This window comes from Phyllostomus hastatus, unplaced genomic scaffold (assembly GCF_019186645.2).
Source record: "Phyllostomus hastatus isolate PE091 unplaced genomic scaffold, TTU_PhHast_1.1 phas_contig_402, whole genome shotgun sequence".
In the NCBI taxonomy this organism is placed as follows: domain Eukaryota; kingdom Metazoa; phylum Chordata; class Mammalia; order Chiroptera; family Phyllostomidae; genus Phyllostomus; species Phyllostomus hastatus.
The window spans coordinates 13930842-13949799 of record NW_025333873.1 but is presented as its reverse complement, the minus strand read 5'-3'; the positions used below and the strand labels follow the sequence as shown (position 1 = coordinate 13949799).

General features: G+C 39.6%; 1 protein-coding gene across 3 annotated transcripts in view; it reads right to left on the bottom strand.

Moving 5' to 3' along the window:
• Positions 1-816: 816 nt before the first annotated feature.
• Positions 817-18958, bottom strand: part of ROCK2 (Rho associated coiled-coil containing protein kinase 2) — a 108552-nt gene continuing 90410 nt past the window's right edge. The window contains exons 24-35 of one of the 3 annotated variants that reach the window (XM_045844295.1): positions 17837-17930; positions 17648-17742; positions 16705-16884; positions 16362-16530; positions 15820-16008; positions 13941-14011; positions 12886-12974; positions 12370-12448; positions 10846-11107; positions 10547-10760; positions 4388-4500; positions 817-3079 (exon numbers count right to left, since the gene is read on the bottom strand). In XM_045844295.1, the coding sequence (XP_045700251.1) occupies positions 4401-4500; positions 10547-10760; positions 10846-11107; positions 12370-12448; positions 12886-12974; positions 13941-14011; positions 15820-16008; positions 16362-16530; positions 16705-16884; positions 17648-17742; positions 17837-17930 (1542 nt within the window). In that variant the 3' untranslated portion in view covers positions 817-3079; positions 4388-4400. The remainder of the gene's footprint in view (positions 3080-4387; positions 4501-10546; positions 10761-10845; positions 11108-12369; positions 12449-12885; positions 12975-13940; positions 14012-15819; positions 16009-16361; positions 16531-16704; positions 16885-17647; positions 17743-17836; positions 17931-18958) is intronic. The other 2 variants (XM_045844296.1, XM_045844297.1) reach the window with 2 other exon arrangements.

The following is an 18958-nucleotide window of genomic DNA, read 5'->3' as shown; positions in this document are numbered from 1 at the left end:
CGGCGGCTTCCCGCGGAGGAGGGACGAGGGACGCGGGACGCGCGGGAGCCTGGTTCCAGGGCGGGCAGGGGAGTCAGTAGCAGTGAGTGTCAGCGCAGACGTGACTTGCTCTCAGCGGATTTTTAAAAACATGTTTCTCAAAGCATGTTCCAACAAGGTAATATAGTGTCTGTTTTACCACCAGAATCCTACACACGGATTAACAGCAGCAGCAGCAGCATAACGTCTTACATTTCGTGGTTTGGCAACCTCGAGTGTTTCTCCTGGAGGACCCGCGGGCCGGCTGACACCGGGGAGACGAGACCCTCCGGAGCCGGGTTCCCGCAGCTCCGGCTCAGGTCAGTTCAAACAACACCGACCTTGAGTTTAGGTGCGTTGGTATACCTAGCCTTCACCTACAGCATTTTAAAGGTTCAGAGATCTTTAAAAAATTCTTGCTTCGAGATAGCGTTTTTAAAAAATACTTTTCAAAAACTCACTATACACTAATTTCAACAGTAATACAAGTTTCCTTCTACGCCTGCCTCACTATCCCCACAAAAGTACAAAAACCCAACTAAGAAAACCCCAGTATTCGCTACTTCTCAGTTCTCAACAGGAGGTATTTAAGGCTCTGGGAGAAACCAGGGGTGAGGAAATAGGCGGCCTTCAGGCTTGCATCTGCCTTGGAAGCTCGGGGGCCTCAGGGGAAAAGAGCCGGCGCAAAACGCAGCGGTGGTTACACCGAGTCGAGGTCCCACTGCGTGAGTGCTGGGGGGAGGACGCTGGGGTCGGCGCATGGGCCACTCGTGTGCGTGCACGAAACCGGCAACAGGGTGGAGAGCACATTCTTACCCAAGATCAGAATCTTTATTAAGCACATTTCCATTAGTTGGACAAACGACCTTATAAATCCTTATGTCAAACCACATAATGTGAAGGATCTCCATGGGAGAGATTTTTTTTTTCACCCCTTAGAATACCGCCCCCTCCCGAGTCACGTCAACATTCCGTGTCCAGTCGCATCACTCCATGATTCTCCGCAGTTCCCAATATATACAGCATTCGAAATTTTAAACGTTTGTCATTTCTACTCAAATAGTTCAATTACTCATGTGTAAACTTCAAATTATTTCACCTTAATAAAGCTTATTAAAAATATATATATACTCTCCAATTCAGAATAATATGATAGAACCTCCCATAGTGTAACAAAATCTTTATATAAAATATTCAGTCTCCTTTTAACAAGTCTAATGAATGGAAATATTTATTCTATATAAATTTTATATATTTTTCATTTTTAAATCTTACTTTAAAAAAATTCTGTGCCCCCAAACCAGAACTGCAGAACGCGCGTGCCGGGGGGGCGCCGCCTACGGCAGGCGCGTCCACCTCCAGCCCAGGCAGCGCGCGAGTGCGAGTGCGCGCGCGCGCAGACCGCACTGGCAGAGGGAGAAAACTGCTTCGGGACGCCGGCGGACCGAAGGCCCTGCTTCAGTGTCCACAACAGTGTAAGTAGCTGGGGACCCAACTCTTCAAATATCTCCACACTGACCTCAGAGGGAATCCGTGAGAAATGTCCTCGTTCCTTCATTGAAATAGTAAATGATGCATTTCAACGTCACACCCGACTGCGCACGTGCTGCGTGTATGCAGAGACTGACAGAAGGCTACATAATTTTTCTACCTGATGCTTATCACTGGTGCGTACTGTCTCAGTGCAAGACACACACTGTTGTGGGACAGTGAGAAACACGGCAGGAATGGTCCTGCATAAACTGGAACAGCATTTAAAAAGTAAAAGGCAAGCGGCCTTTGAGGCCACTTCTTCCCAATCACCAGTTTTCATGACCCAATACTGAAATCTTGTCGTACACAATTGTGTGTTTAAGGGATCCCACTTAAATATTTAAAATATATCTAGAGTATGTTTTAGTTCTCTTTACATTTGAGATAAATGCTGAATGTGAAATGTAAAAATAGTCACAAATGTTATTACCAGAAATAAAAATACATCTAGGGTAGTCAGCAAATTCCAAGTGTTTCAGAGTCACCCGCTAACACTGAGATCTGTAAAAAGGGTTGAATGAGTAATAGACATACATAAAAGATATATTAGTTCTAATACTATCCATTATTGTTTCTATCACCAATATTTTAAAAAATTCTGTTATACAATCAAAATAGGCTGACGTTGATAACTATTACGTGTAAAAATAGTGCACTATTTTCTTCTGCAAAGCAAATTTGCATCCTAAGAGCTGGTAAACACTTGTTTTTCTTTTTTTTAATACAGAAAAGGGCTAAGACTTTGAAAAAATTAAATTAAGGCATTCAAAATGGATAAAGTTGCCTATCACGAAGCATTAGGAAACTGATACACTTAAGTTCAAAGTTCCTGCTACAGTAACACGAGCATGCAGCCCCGACAGGTGTGCGCAGGCGACGATGGGAACCCAACCGTATGGCTTCACACAAGTGCATAGGTGCAGCCGCAGTGAAGTAACGGCATCTGATCAATGTGTATACAAAAATAAAGTGGGGAGTTTACAAAACCCTCTTGCAGTATTACAGTACTCTCTCCATGTGCGTATGCACGCACACATACACACACACAGTATAACGGTCACTTCTTACTGATGCAGTCTGTATCACTGTAGTGAAATCCATTCCCAGATTCTTCTGGTAAATATGCTGGTGAAATCTCTCTGCTGGAGCTGAAAAAATGATTTCTTTAACTCTTCTTTAGTTCTTCTCAATCCTTTTGTGCAATGTAGTGTGTCTGCCAAGAGAGCTTAATGGAACAAGTTTGGAAGAGTTGCGTATGATATTCTTACTCTACCGACCAATGACTTGGTTCAACCTGACGCTCCCAAGAAGCCCCAAAAAACTCTCCAAGATTTACAATGTATATTGCAGGAATAAAGGGAATATATATGTATATGTATATGTATATGCATATGTATATGTATATATATATCAGTCTCTCAGAAAATATAGCTTTTTAATAAATTTTGGGCCATCATATTTCAGTCTTGTTTCAACTGGAAGCATATGATCACCTCGAATAAGGACTGCATTCACAGAAGGCAGTTAGCTGGAAAGAAAGGAAAAATAAAGTTAGCCGACATAGTGCAATAATTTAAGAGACTGCTAAATTCTTTGAAAAAGCATTCCATGTGCACCCTCAAACTCCACACTCTTCCAGTTACTGCACTTGAACATCTACAGTGTGCGCAAAGCATGTCTACTGCGTTCCTCTTCTAATTTCTAGGCACGTGCAGTTATACCCCTTCTCGCATTTTCCCACGCTGGCTACAAACGTAGCGCATAGTTCTAACCCGGAAACTAACTGTCAGGGTTAGACACCATGTCACCGAAGCAGCTCACATGAACCTAAGTCCGATTTGGAGTTTAACTGCCAGCTGCCTCCTGCAGCTGACAGAAGAGCAGACTTATGCAGCAGGTTCTACTTGACTATTTGACCCTTAAAATCTATCTAATTTTAAGGAATTTGATTCCTTCAAGGAATGTTAAGGAATCAAATTTAAGGAATGTTCGTGGGAACATACGTCATAGTAAATATGTAAAAATACTCTATATCCTGGTTATAAACAGATCCCCACTATTACACGACTCAAGTATGTTTTGCGATGTGCTTACTAAGGTTAAGACAGGCCTTAGCTTAAATCCATTCCATGCAAAAAGTTTAACTCATAAGATTCAATTGTCATTAAATCTACTTCAGCCATTATTAACCAAATTATTTTACATTTTCTAAAAGCACAAGAGCTTTCACAGCACATCACTGGCATTCTTCAGTAAGAAAAACATTAAATTTCCAAAAAGCAAACATTTCACAGCATCACAAAGAAAACCAGATCAGAAACAACTCTTCCACAGCACTCACTAAACTTAACTAAGTTTTGAGGTTTCAACACTTGCAAGGCAGAAAGAAGCAAGGAGGAGGGGCAGGAACAGGGAGGAGCGGATGGAGGGAGAGGGGGATCCCATGCTATGTTCACAAACTGACACAGTTGTAGGGACTTGAAAACATGGTAAATTTTACTTCTCTGAATATGGTTTCTTTGGAATGAACAGAAAATACCACAATTAGCTAGCTCCTTTTGTTATTTCTACATGTTTCATTCCTGAGATAAAAAATTATATAATTTCAATTGTATTGAAAAATATATAGCCAATAAAGAATCTGAACATAGCATTTCACTTTTATACTTAACAAAAAATTTCAGTTAGAAACTTCTGAAAACTATTTTTCAAATATATACTATTAAAAACAACTTGATAAAATTTTAAAACTAGTCAAAAGTAATGAAACCCAAGTGCAAACCACATGCGCTCCTTGGAAGTACTAAAATAACTCGCTTTTCGCTTTGTGATTTACCCCATCCATTTCTTCAGAAATCAAAAACATCGTCATCGTCATCATCATCATCACCACCACCATCAACATCATCAAATGACCAATCCCAGTCTTTAAATGCCAAATCAAGCAATCTGCAATAGGAGGTTTGCAAATTTATACTGTAACACTCTTTAGAAATGGCAGTTTAATATGTACAATCTCAAAACCATACTTTGTGCTATAAAGCATGGTCACTTTCCCTCTGCCAATAATAACACGATTAAGATGGAAATACACAGGAAAATCTTCTTTCTCTTTATATATAAATGCATGTGGCTCATGTTGGCCAGGTGCGCTGCCAGAAGACCCGAGAACTGGAGACAAAGACAGTATCTGGGGTAAGACACAGTCTCCTCCCATCAGTCCCAGGTGAAGATACGACCACCCTGATGCCCAGTTCGATTTGAGACCTATGAGCGCTCACCACCTGTCAACATTCCCTTCACAGAAGCGCCCAGACTGTCCACTCGCATTCTCTCGAACAGTACCACGTGTTCTAGTGTAAAAGGGAAACGATTAAGAACAGCTTTCTCCGCTCCAGCAGCACCCTACTTGCTCAACGGGTCACCCACAGTCATGCATTCATTCCATGGAAAACTAGGGACAAGGGAAAGCCAGGTGGATAAGCAGCACTAGCAAGTTATCTTGGCTAAATAAAATGGACTTAGAGCAGTAGTATATGTAGTCTTTTCTTTCCAATCCCCATAATCTAACACTGCAATCATCTTTATTTAAAAAAATAGAAGTAACTTTTTCGAGGTTTAATAACTGTGCTGTTCATGAACCAACTTATGCCAAGGAATTCATGTGGCCCCTAAAGTCTCATCTGTGATCACTACCACTGGTTCTGAAATTTTAGTGTAAATGATTTTCCCGCTGCTATTTATAATGTATACTCCCAGGACACATTCCAAGAGATTCTGATATAATGGGACTGAAGGGCCAATATTTGCATTTTATTTTTTTAAAAGATTGTATTTACTTATTTTTAGAGAGAGGGGAAGGGAAGAAGAAAGAGAGGGAGAGAAACATCTATGTGTGGCTGCCTCTTGCATGCCCCCTACTGGGGACCTGGACCACAACCCAGGCATGTGCCCTGACTAGGAATCGAACCAGCAACCCTTTGGTCCATAGGCCAGCACTCAATCCACTGAACCACACCAGCCAGGACTGTGTTTTAAATAAAAACCCTGAGATAAATTCTGATGCAGATGGTTGACTCTGAGAATCACTGACAGGCTAGGTTGATGGATGATCAGTCTAATTTAAAAGTAAACCAACACAAATTACTCTACTCCAAAATGTGCTAAATGCAGAGCAATTATTTGAGAAAAACATATAAACTCAGATACATTTATTCACTCAATATGCATCACAAGCTAGTGTCACTCATTTTTATAGGCTCACACAGAAAGGAGCTTGTAGCGATGGTTGGTTTCAACTCCCCCGCTGGGTAGACAGATCAGCAGGCCTTCCGAGCGCCCAGGCCCCATCTTTCGTGCACCTCATGAAAAATCTGCCTCTCGATCCTCCCAAAACCCTTGAAGTGTGTACCTTTCAAATGTTAAGTCTAATCACTAAGTTCTTAGAGCCGTGCACGACAAGACTTCCCCTAAAAAATCTCCTTCACCCCCTTCCAGTCTTCTATTTCTTGTTATTTTAACTTAAGAAATGTTTCTTTAACCTGGTTTCTTCTGCTGTCAGTTCTTTAGACCAGGATCTCATCAAGTATAAATGTACCAATCTCTTGTGGAAAGACTTCAATTTGAAGAAGAAAATAAAAACTCCTGCGGCATAATGTGCACGGTCCCTTTCAAGCTGGCTCAGTGCCCTCTCCCCAGGGTCATCCTCCACCACTCCAGTCTTCCCCTGACCCAACAGAGCACTGCGAACACACACGGAATTCTGACAGCCTAGACCCTCTGCACATCACTTCTTGCCTGGAAGTATCTTTTCCTGGAAAATTACGGGGACTCCATTTTTTTGACACCTTTCTTGATGTCTCCAGGCAGAATTCTCCATACTTTTCCTTTGCTGGCCCATAACATTTGTGAACCTACTGTAAACAACATATTAAACAATGCTGCAATTATCTGTTCAACTATCTCTTCCACTGAATTCATCAATCACTTCAGGTCTGTGAAACTTACTGCCAAACACTGCTTCGGAACAGGCACACTTAACTTTGAGTCTAACTAGCAGAGTACGAGAGCACCCATTTCTTCACATCTTGCCAACGCTAGATTTCTTAACCTGTGCCAGTTTGGCCGGTAAAAATGATTTTAACATTACAGTTTTAATTTAATTTCTCTGCTTCATAATCAGGTTGATCACTTCATATTTATGGCAGTGCCTGCGTATCCCTCACCAATTTTTATACTGGATAGAGGGAGTCTCCCTTTTCTTAATGATTTCTTTGAAAACTCTCTATATAGAGATGGTATATTGTAAATACATGGTGTTTTTAAAATTTACAAGGCTTTAATTCTTGATTAGTCAATCTTTGACTTTATTTTCTTCCTTTGTTTTTAGTCTTAGGGAGTTCTTTTCCAACCCAAGATCAGACACATATTTTCTTCTACTTCGTTTATGGATTTTTTGACACTTCAAGTCATATATAACCTTATTAGTTTTTCCCAAATAATTATTGTTAAATATTTCCTGATATTTAGAATTGGAAAAGAACAAAGATAAGATAATGACGACATAATAGCTCCCTCCATTCCTAGTTCAAACTGTGCCGGCAATGCCTTACACTTCCTAAAACTCAGTAAATGAGAATTTTTTGCATGTGTGTGCTATACTCTTCTATGTGGCTTAAATATTGCATTTAAAATAAAAGCTCTTTAAAAGAAAAATAATTAAAGAGACACGGCCCTCAGCAGAGACCAGTACTTTGTGTCTGGCACTGCAACAAAGGTTTTCCCAAACTGTCTTCATCGAAAGTCAGCACTCTGTTCACCAATTTCCTAACTTCCCAATATGGTATTTTAGTATCAATTCAAAATCACCAAGAAAACATTTCCCTGGAATAGCATTTCCACATGCTTTACAAATTGTCAACTTGTTTCTCTCTGCTAGACTGTGAGGCCATGAAGCGCTGGGCACGGGAGAGAACGCCGAGCGCGGAACCAGAGCACGGAACCAGACCGAGGCTCTGGGCTCCGGCTCCGCAGCCGGAGGCCGCGCGGCCCTGGGCGCACCTGTGCCTGCATCTCGGTCTCGTCGTCTGTTAGGTGGGAATTAATGCTGAATCACAGGGCGATTGTAAGGGCAACTTAGTACAGTTAAAGAAAGTGTCCGGCATATATACTATGCCCCCAAAAATGCTACTACTAATAATAACAACAGCAGCTAATACTTATTTAACTGTTACTTTAAAACGGTTCACCACAGCAAAAGGGAAGCGGCGCAGAGTTAATGGGAGAGTCAGAACCAGGGGCGCCGCACCAGTCAAAGGGGAGAATGCAATGGTGCAGCTGTCCACAAAACAGACACTGAGGAAAAGTTAAAAAAAAAAAGAAGATTAGGTATATTTATGGGTATTCTGTTACAGCATTTATATCACATCATAGGTATATATATTACACATAATATATATATTTGATATCTAACAAAGCCAAATATTTGTTTTTAAGAAGACTCCACGTTAAACTAAAGCTAGACTGACTAGTCCTAAGAGTAGTATTAAGTGAACACAAATAAATAGCGAGATATTAAATTACTGCCGATACACACCTGAAATTCTGGTCCTAAATTTTCTTGGATGATCTTTTAACAGCTCTACCCGCCGTTCCAGAGGAACGTGTCCTACGTGGGCAGAGTGCCATCTGCGGGAGCCACGCTGTGCGACGTCAGGTGCGCACACAGGGCAGACCGAGGGGCCTGTGCCCCGCGCAGGCTACGTCAGTAAACGCCTGCGGCGACGGGCGCGTGCTTTTCCGGAGCAAGCCGACCCCCACTCTGGAAGTCCCCACTACTTGGCAGCTTGCCCTGCTGAGTGAAAAATGTGCCTCTCCGCTTGGCGCTCGTTCTAACACATCTTCTAAGCAGAAGTACTTCACACTTTAAAAATCTTTATTGCTATTTATGATCGCCCATCCTTTCAAATAATTTCTTCAGAAGACTAAACACCCTTAGTTTCTTCACGTGCACCATGAGCTACACTTTCAAACAACTCAGGAGCCCCTCCTTCTCCTGTGCACACCCTCCGATCTGTGCTCTTCTTGAACGTGACACCCACGAAGGAGTGCAGACAGTGCGGTTACTCATGTGAGACAGACACCAGTGCAAGAGGTAAAAAGCAGTGGAGGCAGAGATGTTAAACCCAACAGAAATACTGTGGCAGAGGTATAATAAAATACAAAAATTGTATTTTAAATGTACCCATCTTTACATTTAAAATTTCAAAGAGTATATTAGATTAAAAATCTTCACAAAAATACTCTTTACACTTTACAGTCAGTTTTGCTATTAGTTTTATCTACATGCATAGTTGTGAGAGAAAGAAATCCCTATTACTTACTGTTGCTATGCAAAATGTATTAAAAAAAAAATCAATGAAGAATGATTCAAAGGGCAGGGCCAGAACTAAAACAAAACAAAAAGTAACAAAAATCAAAAGTAAACATGCTTTCATCAAATAGACTGTAATGCTGAACCGGGGGAAGCATGAACATGTGACTGAACACGTGCTCGCCAGGTCTGAACACCGCTCCACGAGCAAACCCCACGGGCTATCGCATGTAGTGAAATCATTAACTCGTCAAACACGACAAAGGAATAAAACATGTAAAAAAGACTAGACTTCTTATAGTCCTGAAACTAAACAAATTATTTGCACTTCTGGAGTCTGAATCAAAAAGAAAGAATACCAAACACACTCCACAGGAGTATTGTAAAGATCAAATAAGAGAATTAAATTATGTACAGAAGCACTTCTGAAGCTGTAAAGCACTATATATGGTAAATATTAAAACAGCATTTATGCACTAATAGTTCTACAATATTAATACTAGAAATTTAATAAGTTTTAGATGTTTGGCACATGGCACATGAAATGACCTCAAGCACCTCTGAATTCTTTAAATTTCTTCAGCTTAATTACTATCACATAATCACTAATTTTGTAATATTTTTTAGCATACCTCACACAAAAATTCAGTATTTTCACTGCTGTAAGTAACACCAATTCTACCTTTGTCGTTCTAAATTATCTCCTTGAGATATCAGTTTCAAGAAAAGTTGCATATAAGATGCTTGTGCTTAGAATGAAAAGCTTTCCGGCAACGCAGCCCACGCACGTCATCACTCCCACGGTACTGAAGGTCCCGTGTCAGGGAACGAAAAGGACACCTGCAATCAGACGCCTGATCTAAGTACACACCTCACCCTTCGGCTGACCAAATCTTCATTGTAACGAATAGCTGTATTTACAAACGTTGCAGTATCCAGTAATGGATAAACCAGAAATGGTTTATTCTGAATGAGTAACCACATTACTATAATGCAGCCACATAAAATGGCTCCCCTCAAATATTTCTGTGCATTAATGCTACTTTCTGATCTCGCCCATATCCCCAACTCCACTTCAATGACAGGGAATGTCCACTTTACCCATTAGTTACTCTCCGCATTTTTAAAGGTGATCTATATTGCTCCTTAAATCAAAGACAAACTATTACTTTAAACTCAGAACCCTCAGTTACGAAGGAGGACCTCAGCCCTGCCTCCCCAGTCCCCCAACACAGAAGACGTCACCACGCTGCAGCATCGCACATGGCGTGCGCGCCCGACACTCAGAGGGCGGTGTGCGTGTTCTGTCCACTAAGTCCCTGGGTCAGTCAGCGTGCTCGTACTTCTAAAACGGTACGATTACACAGAGAAGCGGGACAAAATGAGCTCTTTATGTATTTTTGGTTGAGTTTCATATATGTGTGTGATCAGTAAATAAATTTATATTACATTCATCTAAATCAATGAATGAGACATGCAAGCTTAAATAGTTTCAAACATTTGGTATTCCATAGTTAAGTAAAATATCAAGGAAAGGAAAACCGTAATTAGAAAAAAGTATAGTTTAAATATGAATAACAAAATATTTCTAAACACTATAATCTTCACATTTTCAGTTATTACCTTGGTTTATTCGGAGCAAGCTGTCGACTTGGCCGTCTAATAGACTGGTTCTGCTGTATCTTCATTGAAGTTCTAGGAGAGGACCGTGCAAAAGGGTCTGGAGCTGGAGGCTTTTTAGGTATCTTTTTCACCAGCCGACTAACCCACTTTTGCTGTTCTTCTGTAGAATTTGCTAATATCAACAGATTCTTTGCCGTTGAAATATCGTAATACACTATAAAATATTTGAAAAAAATTTAATGTGTTTAAAACGATTCGAACATAAATAATATTGATGGAACAAGTAAGTTACTGTTTACCTTTGCAAGGTGCTATAATCTCCTCCTTTTTGTCCATGTGATCTTTATGGCATTTAATATGGCAGCGGCGGCACTCCAAAGCAGGAGGGGGTTTGAACATATGCCACAGTGGCTTCATACAAGCCTCACAGTTGGTTGGGAAATGATAGAGAGTAGGAATAAATTCATGTCCCTTGTGGCAAATATAATTTGACTTTTCTCCCACGGGCTCCACTGGGAATTCTTGTTCTTTCTTACTTTCTCCTTCATTGGCATACAGAATCTGTAAATAGCAAAAAGCACAATGAGGTATTTCTAAACATAAGTAATTTTGTATATAGTAACATTCTTATAATATAAATGAAATTAAATTAACCTAAGTCATTCAATAAGAAGAAAATGGACCTGACACTCAAATGTGAGTAAGTTCTGCCTCATCAAGAGCTTATATGAGAAAAGTCATTACACCATCACACTTTGGTTCATTTCAAAAGAATCTATCCTGTTCAAACGGTGCCTTCTTTTTTCCTCCATGATATCTATGTTTCAGCAGTTTGATCAGATTAAGCTAGCAAAATGTAAATTTATACTTGAGGGGTGCCAGAAAGTTGTTCTGGAAGGGAGTGTTCAAAATAATCACCTGAAGAGCTGTGGCAACCGCATGGCTGCTGCCAACTGCAACACAGCTGTAACGGAAAGAGCTGTGTCTGCAGAACCGGTGGAGAGAGGACAAGAGGGGAAGGTGTGCGACACTCTCCAGGCTGACACGATGAGCACCGGGAAATAACCGCCCTCAGCACACCAAGCACAATGGCTTTTACGTGGAAGGGACTCAATAACTAATTGTTGGTTTGACTAATTTTAAATATTTTATTTATTTCTTTTTAGAGAGAGGGGAAGGAAGAGAGGGAGAGAAACATCGATGTTTGAGAGACATATCAATCAGCTGCCTCTCACACGGCCCCTCAACTGGGGAACCTGGCCTGCAATCCAGGCTTGTGCCCTGACCGGGAATCGAACCAGAGGCCTTTCAGTTTGCAGACTGGCATTCAATGCACTGAGCCACACCAGTGGTTTGACTAACTTTAAAATGAAAGCAGTTAAAAGAAGAATTTGGCTTCACTTTACATCAGAAGAAAAGGGCTACTGGGTGCAAAATTTAACTTTATGTGCACCTTTTTTCACTTTCTAGAGAGCAGAGCATAAAACCAAAACCAGAAGGAGAAAGTTTAATGCTTAAAAAAATGATAAGCAACCTTGAACAACAGGTTGGCAAAGACAAGAAACATGATATAAATACACTACAGACTTTAAAATATAAAACTGAGAGAGGAATGAAGACATATGCAGACAGAACAGGCATGAAAAGTCACAGAAGAATGAACCACCTTTAAATGGGACTAAAACTGAAAGGTAATCTGAAGATGGCCCAGGAATAAAAGAATTTAATATCACGTAACTCTTAAAATCTCTAAAAATGAGAACGGAAACAAAAACAAAAAAATAACAGTCAACCAACCAAAAACAAAGTGAAACTATGTTTACCTGAAATATCCTTGGAATTTCTTTAGCATCTGCTCTATATACATCTGTCTGTGTGACTGGCCGGACATGAAACAACTTGCTATAAAAAATTTTTAATAAAGGAATGAAATATTACCAAAAGATCAAATGACACTAGTTACCCTATGCTAGGCAGACATTAAGACTGATTACTTTGGCCCCGGTTAGGGAGTCGAAGAATACCCTGCTCTATGACATCAATCATTCCTTGAGATTTGGAGAAATTTTCAGTAAGTCAGAAAGTTTTATGATTAGTTTCAGAAAACAACATAGTAAAGACGCATAAAGTAAAAATGTTTTAGCTAACTTTATATCCCAGACTTCCATCTGTATGAAGCAAATATAAAAAATGTAACAACAGTACAGCAGGAGCTATCCTGTATGAGTAAATACATGTACCATATGAGTAACACATTACATTAACTTGACAAAAAATGGTACTACTCTCTTATACTGTAAAAAATGAAGTTCTTAAATATTCTAGTAAAAAACACTTACTCTATATCTAAAACCATGTAAGGATTAGATTGTTCTTTATCTTGTTCACTGTCATAGAAAAGAATCTTCTTACTGCTTACAATCACATACTGTTCAAAGGAGGAAGGGAAGAAATTAAACAATGATTAAAATTGACATTTATTTTCTTTGAAAATAATTTTCTTTTAGCAATAAAAATCACATAAAATACCTAAGTTAAATAACTAAAAGTTCTTAATACACCATTAGAAAAGTCTTCTTTAAAATAATAAAAAATTTTGCTTGTATATAATTTGAATAAGCAAATTAAAAATGAATTCAGACATATTTTTAGACTGATTTGGCTTCAAGATCCAACAGCACAGGTGACCTATTACTGTTTATGTTCCCCCTCAGATTAGTGTCAGACCTAACACCTAACGGGACACCACTAGGAGGAAGGCCTTCGGAAGGGGGCTAGGTCAGGAGAGCAAAGCCCTCACGAACGAACGGGATGGATGGTCTTATGGGGGGGGGGGGGGTGTTCCAGAGAGGCCCGAGCCCCCTCTGCCTCGGGAGGGCTCAGCGGGGAGTCTGCGATCTGGAAGAGAGCCTCCACCAGAGCCCAACCATGCCGGCGTCCTGGACCTCCAGCTTCCAGAACCACGAGGAGTAAGTTTCTGTGTTCCCTAAGCTACCCAGCCTGCGGTACCGTGTTACCACAAAGCACCTGAATGAACTACACACATCAAAAATGAACATGGTAACATCAGTGATCATAGTAACAGAGGAGAAGAAGTAAGGGGGTCTTTCTGTCATATCCAGAGTTGTTTGCCCACCAGAAGTGCCAAAGCACGGGTTTCTGTTTTCTTATCACCAAAACGTTTCATTATTAACAGTCTATTAATGATAAAGTTACTTTCTACAGAGATACATAAAGTCATCTCACTCCAACTCAGAAAGCACAAACGAGCTGCATGCGTCTCAGCGCCCCAGTTACGTCAGTCAGGTGCACCTTACAACGGCAGAGGCGAGAGGGCTGTGGCCAAGCCCCCCAGGAACGACGCAAAAGGGCCGTACTCCGAGGCACCGCTTACCTTTCTGACCCAGCCGAACTTCTTAGTGTTATTTCTCACAGGCAATGAAAGCCATCCCTCTAGTCTTGATTCTATAAGAAAAACCCAACATATGAGGAAAAATAGAAAAGTTCTCCTAAAAAATGGGAAATTTAATACAATTTTAACATAAAAGTCACAAAACAAATCAATTACAACCCTTCAGAATTTAACACTGCACATTATCTAGGATACAATAATAATGCAGGGTCAGTATAAGCAAGCTATGCAATGCGAACAAAATCCAGGTTATATCACACTGGAAATACATATTCTGTAGTGTATAAAGTCAAATGCCCCACTGATTAAATCCATGCATTTGCAGAGTTCAGCAGAAAAGTTGCAAGGAAGAGAAGCAGCTCTCTCTTCTCACTAATCAACCGGAGTTGGAGTCCTTTGTTTTTCCTCTGGAAGGAGGCCTAACTGTAGATATAGACACATTTTCTTCTAAGAGAAAACATTTTAAGTGAGTAATTACATGTTTGGGAAAAATGAACTTTTAGAATGGCTGTAATAAAATGAAATAAAATTGTGTACATTATAGATTAAGTTTGATTAGTGAGTAGAAATATAACCAAAAGATTTCTAAATTCCAAAACATCAAAATCAATAAAACTCTAGTAAAGGAAACTGAATACTTAGAATTTGTTCTACTGGCATTTCATTAACATCTTTTAATAAACTAAGTAAAATAAACGTTTTGACATTATTCTAGCAAGTAACTATCACTTGTTTTACACCTACTACATGTCTGAACCCTGTGAGATGCTTCACATGAACTTTCCTTACTCCTCAGTGCCCGCACAAAGGTCCCACAGGGACAAGTCTCTGACCCCAGCACCCACACACCCTCTCACCTTCCAAACTCTCCCACAGAAACCCTGTCGTCAAAACAGCCTGCACGCGCAGCCCTGGACACGGTCCTACACCAGTTTAAGGGGCTAAATCAGATGACTTCTAACAATAGGCATAAGACTGAAATAATTTTGTTGCTAAGCTCTAAAACAACTTCAATACAACCACTTGTGTTTTGTATTATATACTGATGTATAAACCCAGGAAATGTGGTGACAATGTAGCATTTTGCCATGGATAATGCGTATTTTTTGGCCCAAATTCTTGAGGGAAAAATAAGAATGCGCATTATACACGGGAAAGCATTATACATGGCAAAATATGGTAACTATTGTTATTTTACTTTGATTATTTTATTTTATTTTTTATTGTTGTTCAAGTACCTTTGTCTCCATTTCCCCCCACCATTCCCCCCAATAAGAGACTAAATTTTATCTCACATTCAACTGTTCCTACACTAATTTCCTGTGGCATCTATAGTACGTGTTTTTGTACTTACGCTAACTTTGTGTTAAACATAATTTTATGTGTTTTCTGTCCAGTTTCTTTATTTATACTACAAGGACAAAGATCAGGTCAAACTGTCTTGTACTCTTTCAAGGCCTAGTGAAATGCTGCCTAGGTGAGCACTCACTAAAAACCCAAGCGCATCCTCTAAGACAGCCTACGTGCCTTTTTTGTACTGTCGCTCTGGATATGAAATTTCAGAAAGAATTTCTTCTTGGTTGAAAATGGATAAAACAGGCTGTGAAACCATATGCTCTTAAATGATGCAAAGCACTGCCTCATTTCTTGTAAGCCAACAAAATAAACCTATCAATTGCACAGTAACAGCAATGCCGTGTGCAGATACCCTGAAAACAAATTCTTTGTTCATGCAGCAGTCTCTTTTTCATTGAGACTAGAGCAACTGGTTAGAGTTAGTGAATGGTTAATGTTTCAAAAGTTTTTCACAAGGACTAAAATTAAGGGCAGTGAGAAAGGTGCAAGGTTTTCGGGATATCACCTGTATCATCAGATCCCGACGAAATAGGTAAGTTAGGCAAAGAGCCTTCTTCTGAGTCAGAGTCAGAGTCAGAGTCAGAGTCAAGGAGCGGGCGAGAGCTGGAGGGCTTAGTGGCAATATTGAGAGAGGCGGAGGAGCGCTGGTAGGAGAAGGACAGGGACTCCACAGTGTGTGACTGAGTGATACGGACTAAACACCCAACACAGAAAAGGTAAGAACGCAGAAAAGAGTTAAGAGAAGAAAAAATAAAAACTTAAAAAGAGAGCTACCTGAACTACATAATGAGCTAATTTAAATAACTACATATGTGGAATTTTCCTTCGAGTTTTTTAATGAAAAATTTCATCAAAAATCACTAAGTAAAGGAAGTTTAAACTGCTGTTTGAATCCCCACTCCAAGGAGTAGGTTCTTCCCCTAAAGAAATGACAGTTCTCCTCAAGAACAAAGTCAGTCACAGGGCTTTAAAACGATCATCAGATTTATACTAAAGACAAAAGTCTTCTAATAAAAACAAACACGAGGGCTAACAACAAGCTTGTACCTGGAAACCCATCATCCGCCTCCGCGTCCCCGGGCCCGCTGCCTGTGCTCGAACTGTCCATGCCCATGTGTAAGGCCTGCAGCTGTGACCGCAGCTGCTCAATGTCACTGTCTTTGCTGTCCAGTGTCATCTGCAGTTCAATTCGAATCTGGCTCTCTTCAGCTATTTGCTGTTGGAAATTAAATTATGTTATATTAACTGGATGCCATATATCTCATCATTTTGCTTCTTAGTTCAATAATTATTGACAGAAATGTTCTATAACCAATAAAATATACACAGATGTTAAAATCTACTTCTTAAAACAGAAGTCTTTAGTCTAGAGTTCAAGAAGTATCCTTACGGCCTGCATTTCATTCAGTTCTTTCTGATACTTGATCATCTGCTGCGTCAACTTCTCGCGTTCCGATTTCAGCTCCATATGGAGCTTTCTGTTCTCCTTCTCTTTTCGCCGCACATCTGTGTCGCTGCCACGTTTGATAGGTTCTTTGCGATTCATGATCTCGGCCAACTTATTCACAGCCTTAAAAACACAAGAACAAGAATATGAATAAATAAAATACATTATGTTGATGGTTTCCTGGTAACTCACCCATAGCAAGTTATACAACCACTGATAATCTTCGTCGCTCTACACAGGGCCACCCAGAAACACCTGACATTAAGTAACACGCCTCCTTGCGTTACTTATTATCCTTCCCCAGTCTGTACTCTGTTAGTTTTTCACTCATGTTTTCTGAGAACCGTGACTTGAAATGTTTACGGGTTCGACCTCATGTCACTTTCTGTCACTCTGAGATTTTAGTTTCAAGAGAGATTTTTACTTGCAGTGGCATCACTCTGATAAAAGACATGTCCCACCACAGAGCAGGGCCCCTGGGACCCACGAGCATGGGTGGTGTCCATACAACCGTGAGCGCTGGCGGAAGGTGGTCAATAATCACAAGTACCCTGTCCCAGACTGACCCTTTTCCAGGCTGTCAGCAAATGGCCACTCTCTATAGTTTATTAGAAAGAAAAAAAACCTTATCAGATTATGATAAAAAACTAGGAGGGAATGTGACTGGATATGAAAAAAATCAATAAAAAACTTAAATAAACATTGACCTGGATAATGTTAACCAAATCTAGCTTCTATTAACCTGGCAAAAATCAGGTAACTGGGACTGTTCATAAATACTGATACATTCAATGACTGCTGTGGACAATCTGTGACACCAGAAGGAAACTGTAAAAGACATAAACTAAAAAAATGCAAAATCCTATTTAGAGTTTATCATACATACTTGGGTTTTGAGTGTTCTCTCTGTTAACAGCTGCTTCTCGAACTGTGCTTTAATAGCTGCTGCACTTATCTCTTCGTCTTTCAACCTCGACAGTTCTGAAAGATGGAAAAATGTAAACATTATACCTATAACTAAGCCACTTACAACTACGAAGTATATTTAAAATAAACATTCTTTGTTAATACATACGTTCTTGGGCATCTTTCAATTTGTTATTTAATTCTTCTTTCTCATTTGCAAGATTGGCAACATCACTAGTTAGTGTCCTATTAGTTTCCTCAAGCTAAGAAATTAAAGTAGAATAAATATCACACTCCAATTACAAATTTGTTATAAAGCAGTAATTCAAAATGAAAATATCCTAGAACGTTGCTACAACTCTTGTTTTTCTAAGTACATCTATCTCTAGATGTCCTGTCTTTATGTCACCTTACCAAACTTTGCCCTTGAAGAAATTTTCCTAACCGCAATAAAATTCATACGCACCCCCAGAAGCCAAAAAAACTGTCCTTCTCTCAAATACCCTTAGCAGTACTTTTAATGAGAAAAACATTTATTTAATAAACTGAAAAAAGCAAATAACTATAACAAAGCTCTGCATTCTACCATAAAGAATAAATAAAATTTAAAACTGCATTATTTCTTTCAGAACATTTTAAAACAAAATAAAATTTTACTAAAGAAAGTTGATGTTCTTCTGTGTTCTCTCCAAATCCTCCTACTCTTCCTTCCTGAAGGAGTTTTTACTGTGAACTGTTTCATCCTTTTCATTCATGACTGTATATTTTACTACATAAACATGAAACAATATATAGTGTTTTATGTGATTTTAAATTAGCCATGAAGAGCACCATGCTGCATCTATCTTTCTGTAGCTGCTTTCACTCAATATTATATTGGGTTGTTGACATACAGGCCTAAGTAATTCATTTTAACTGATACGGGAGTTTCATATTCTACCACATTTCATCCATCCACCCATTCACCTACTGACAAGAGTTTTTAATACTACGGACATTCACGCTGCTGTGAGCACTGTGCCTGGATCCCTCTAGCAAATTTACCTTAACGTGTGCGGACTTTGTTTGGATAATATGAATGTTTAAAATTTACTGGAGATGACCATACTATTCTATGTGATACTAAATCTGCATGCTTCACAGTGATAAATATGAGTGCCATTTTCCAGACATCCTTCAAACATTTAAAATTAGTCGAGTTATTGAATCTCTGCCAATGTGATGAGTATAAACAACGCTGAGAAGCTGATGGCTGAGTGGTTGGAAATCTTGTAGCTGGCGTGTATAATTT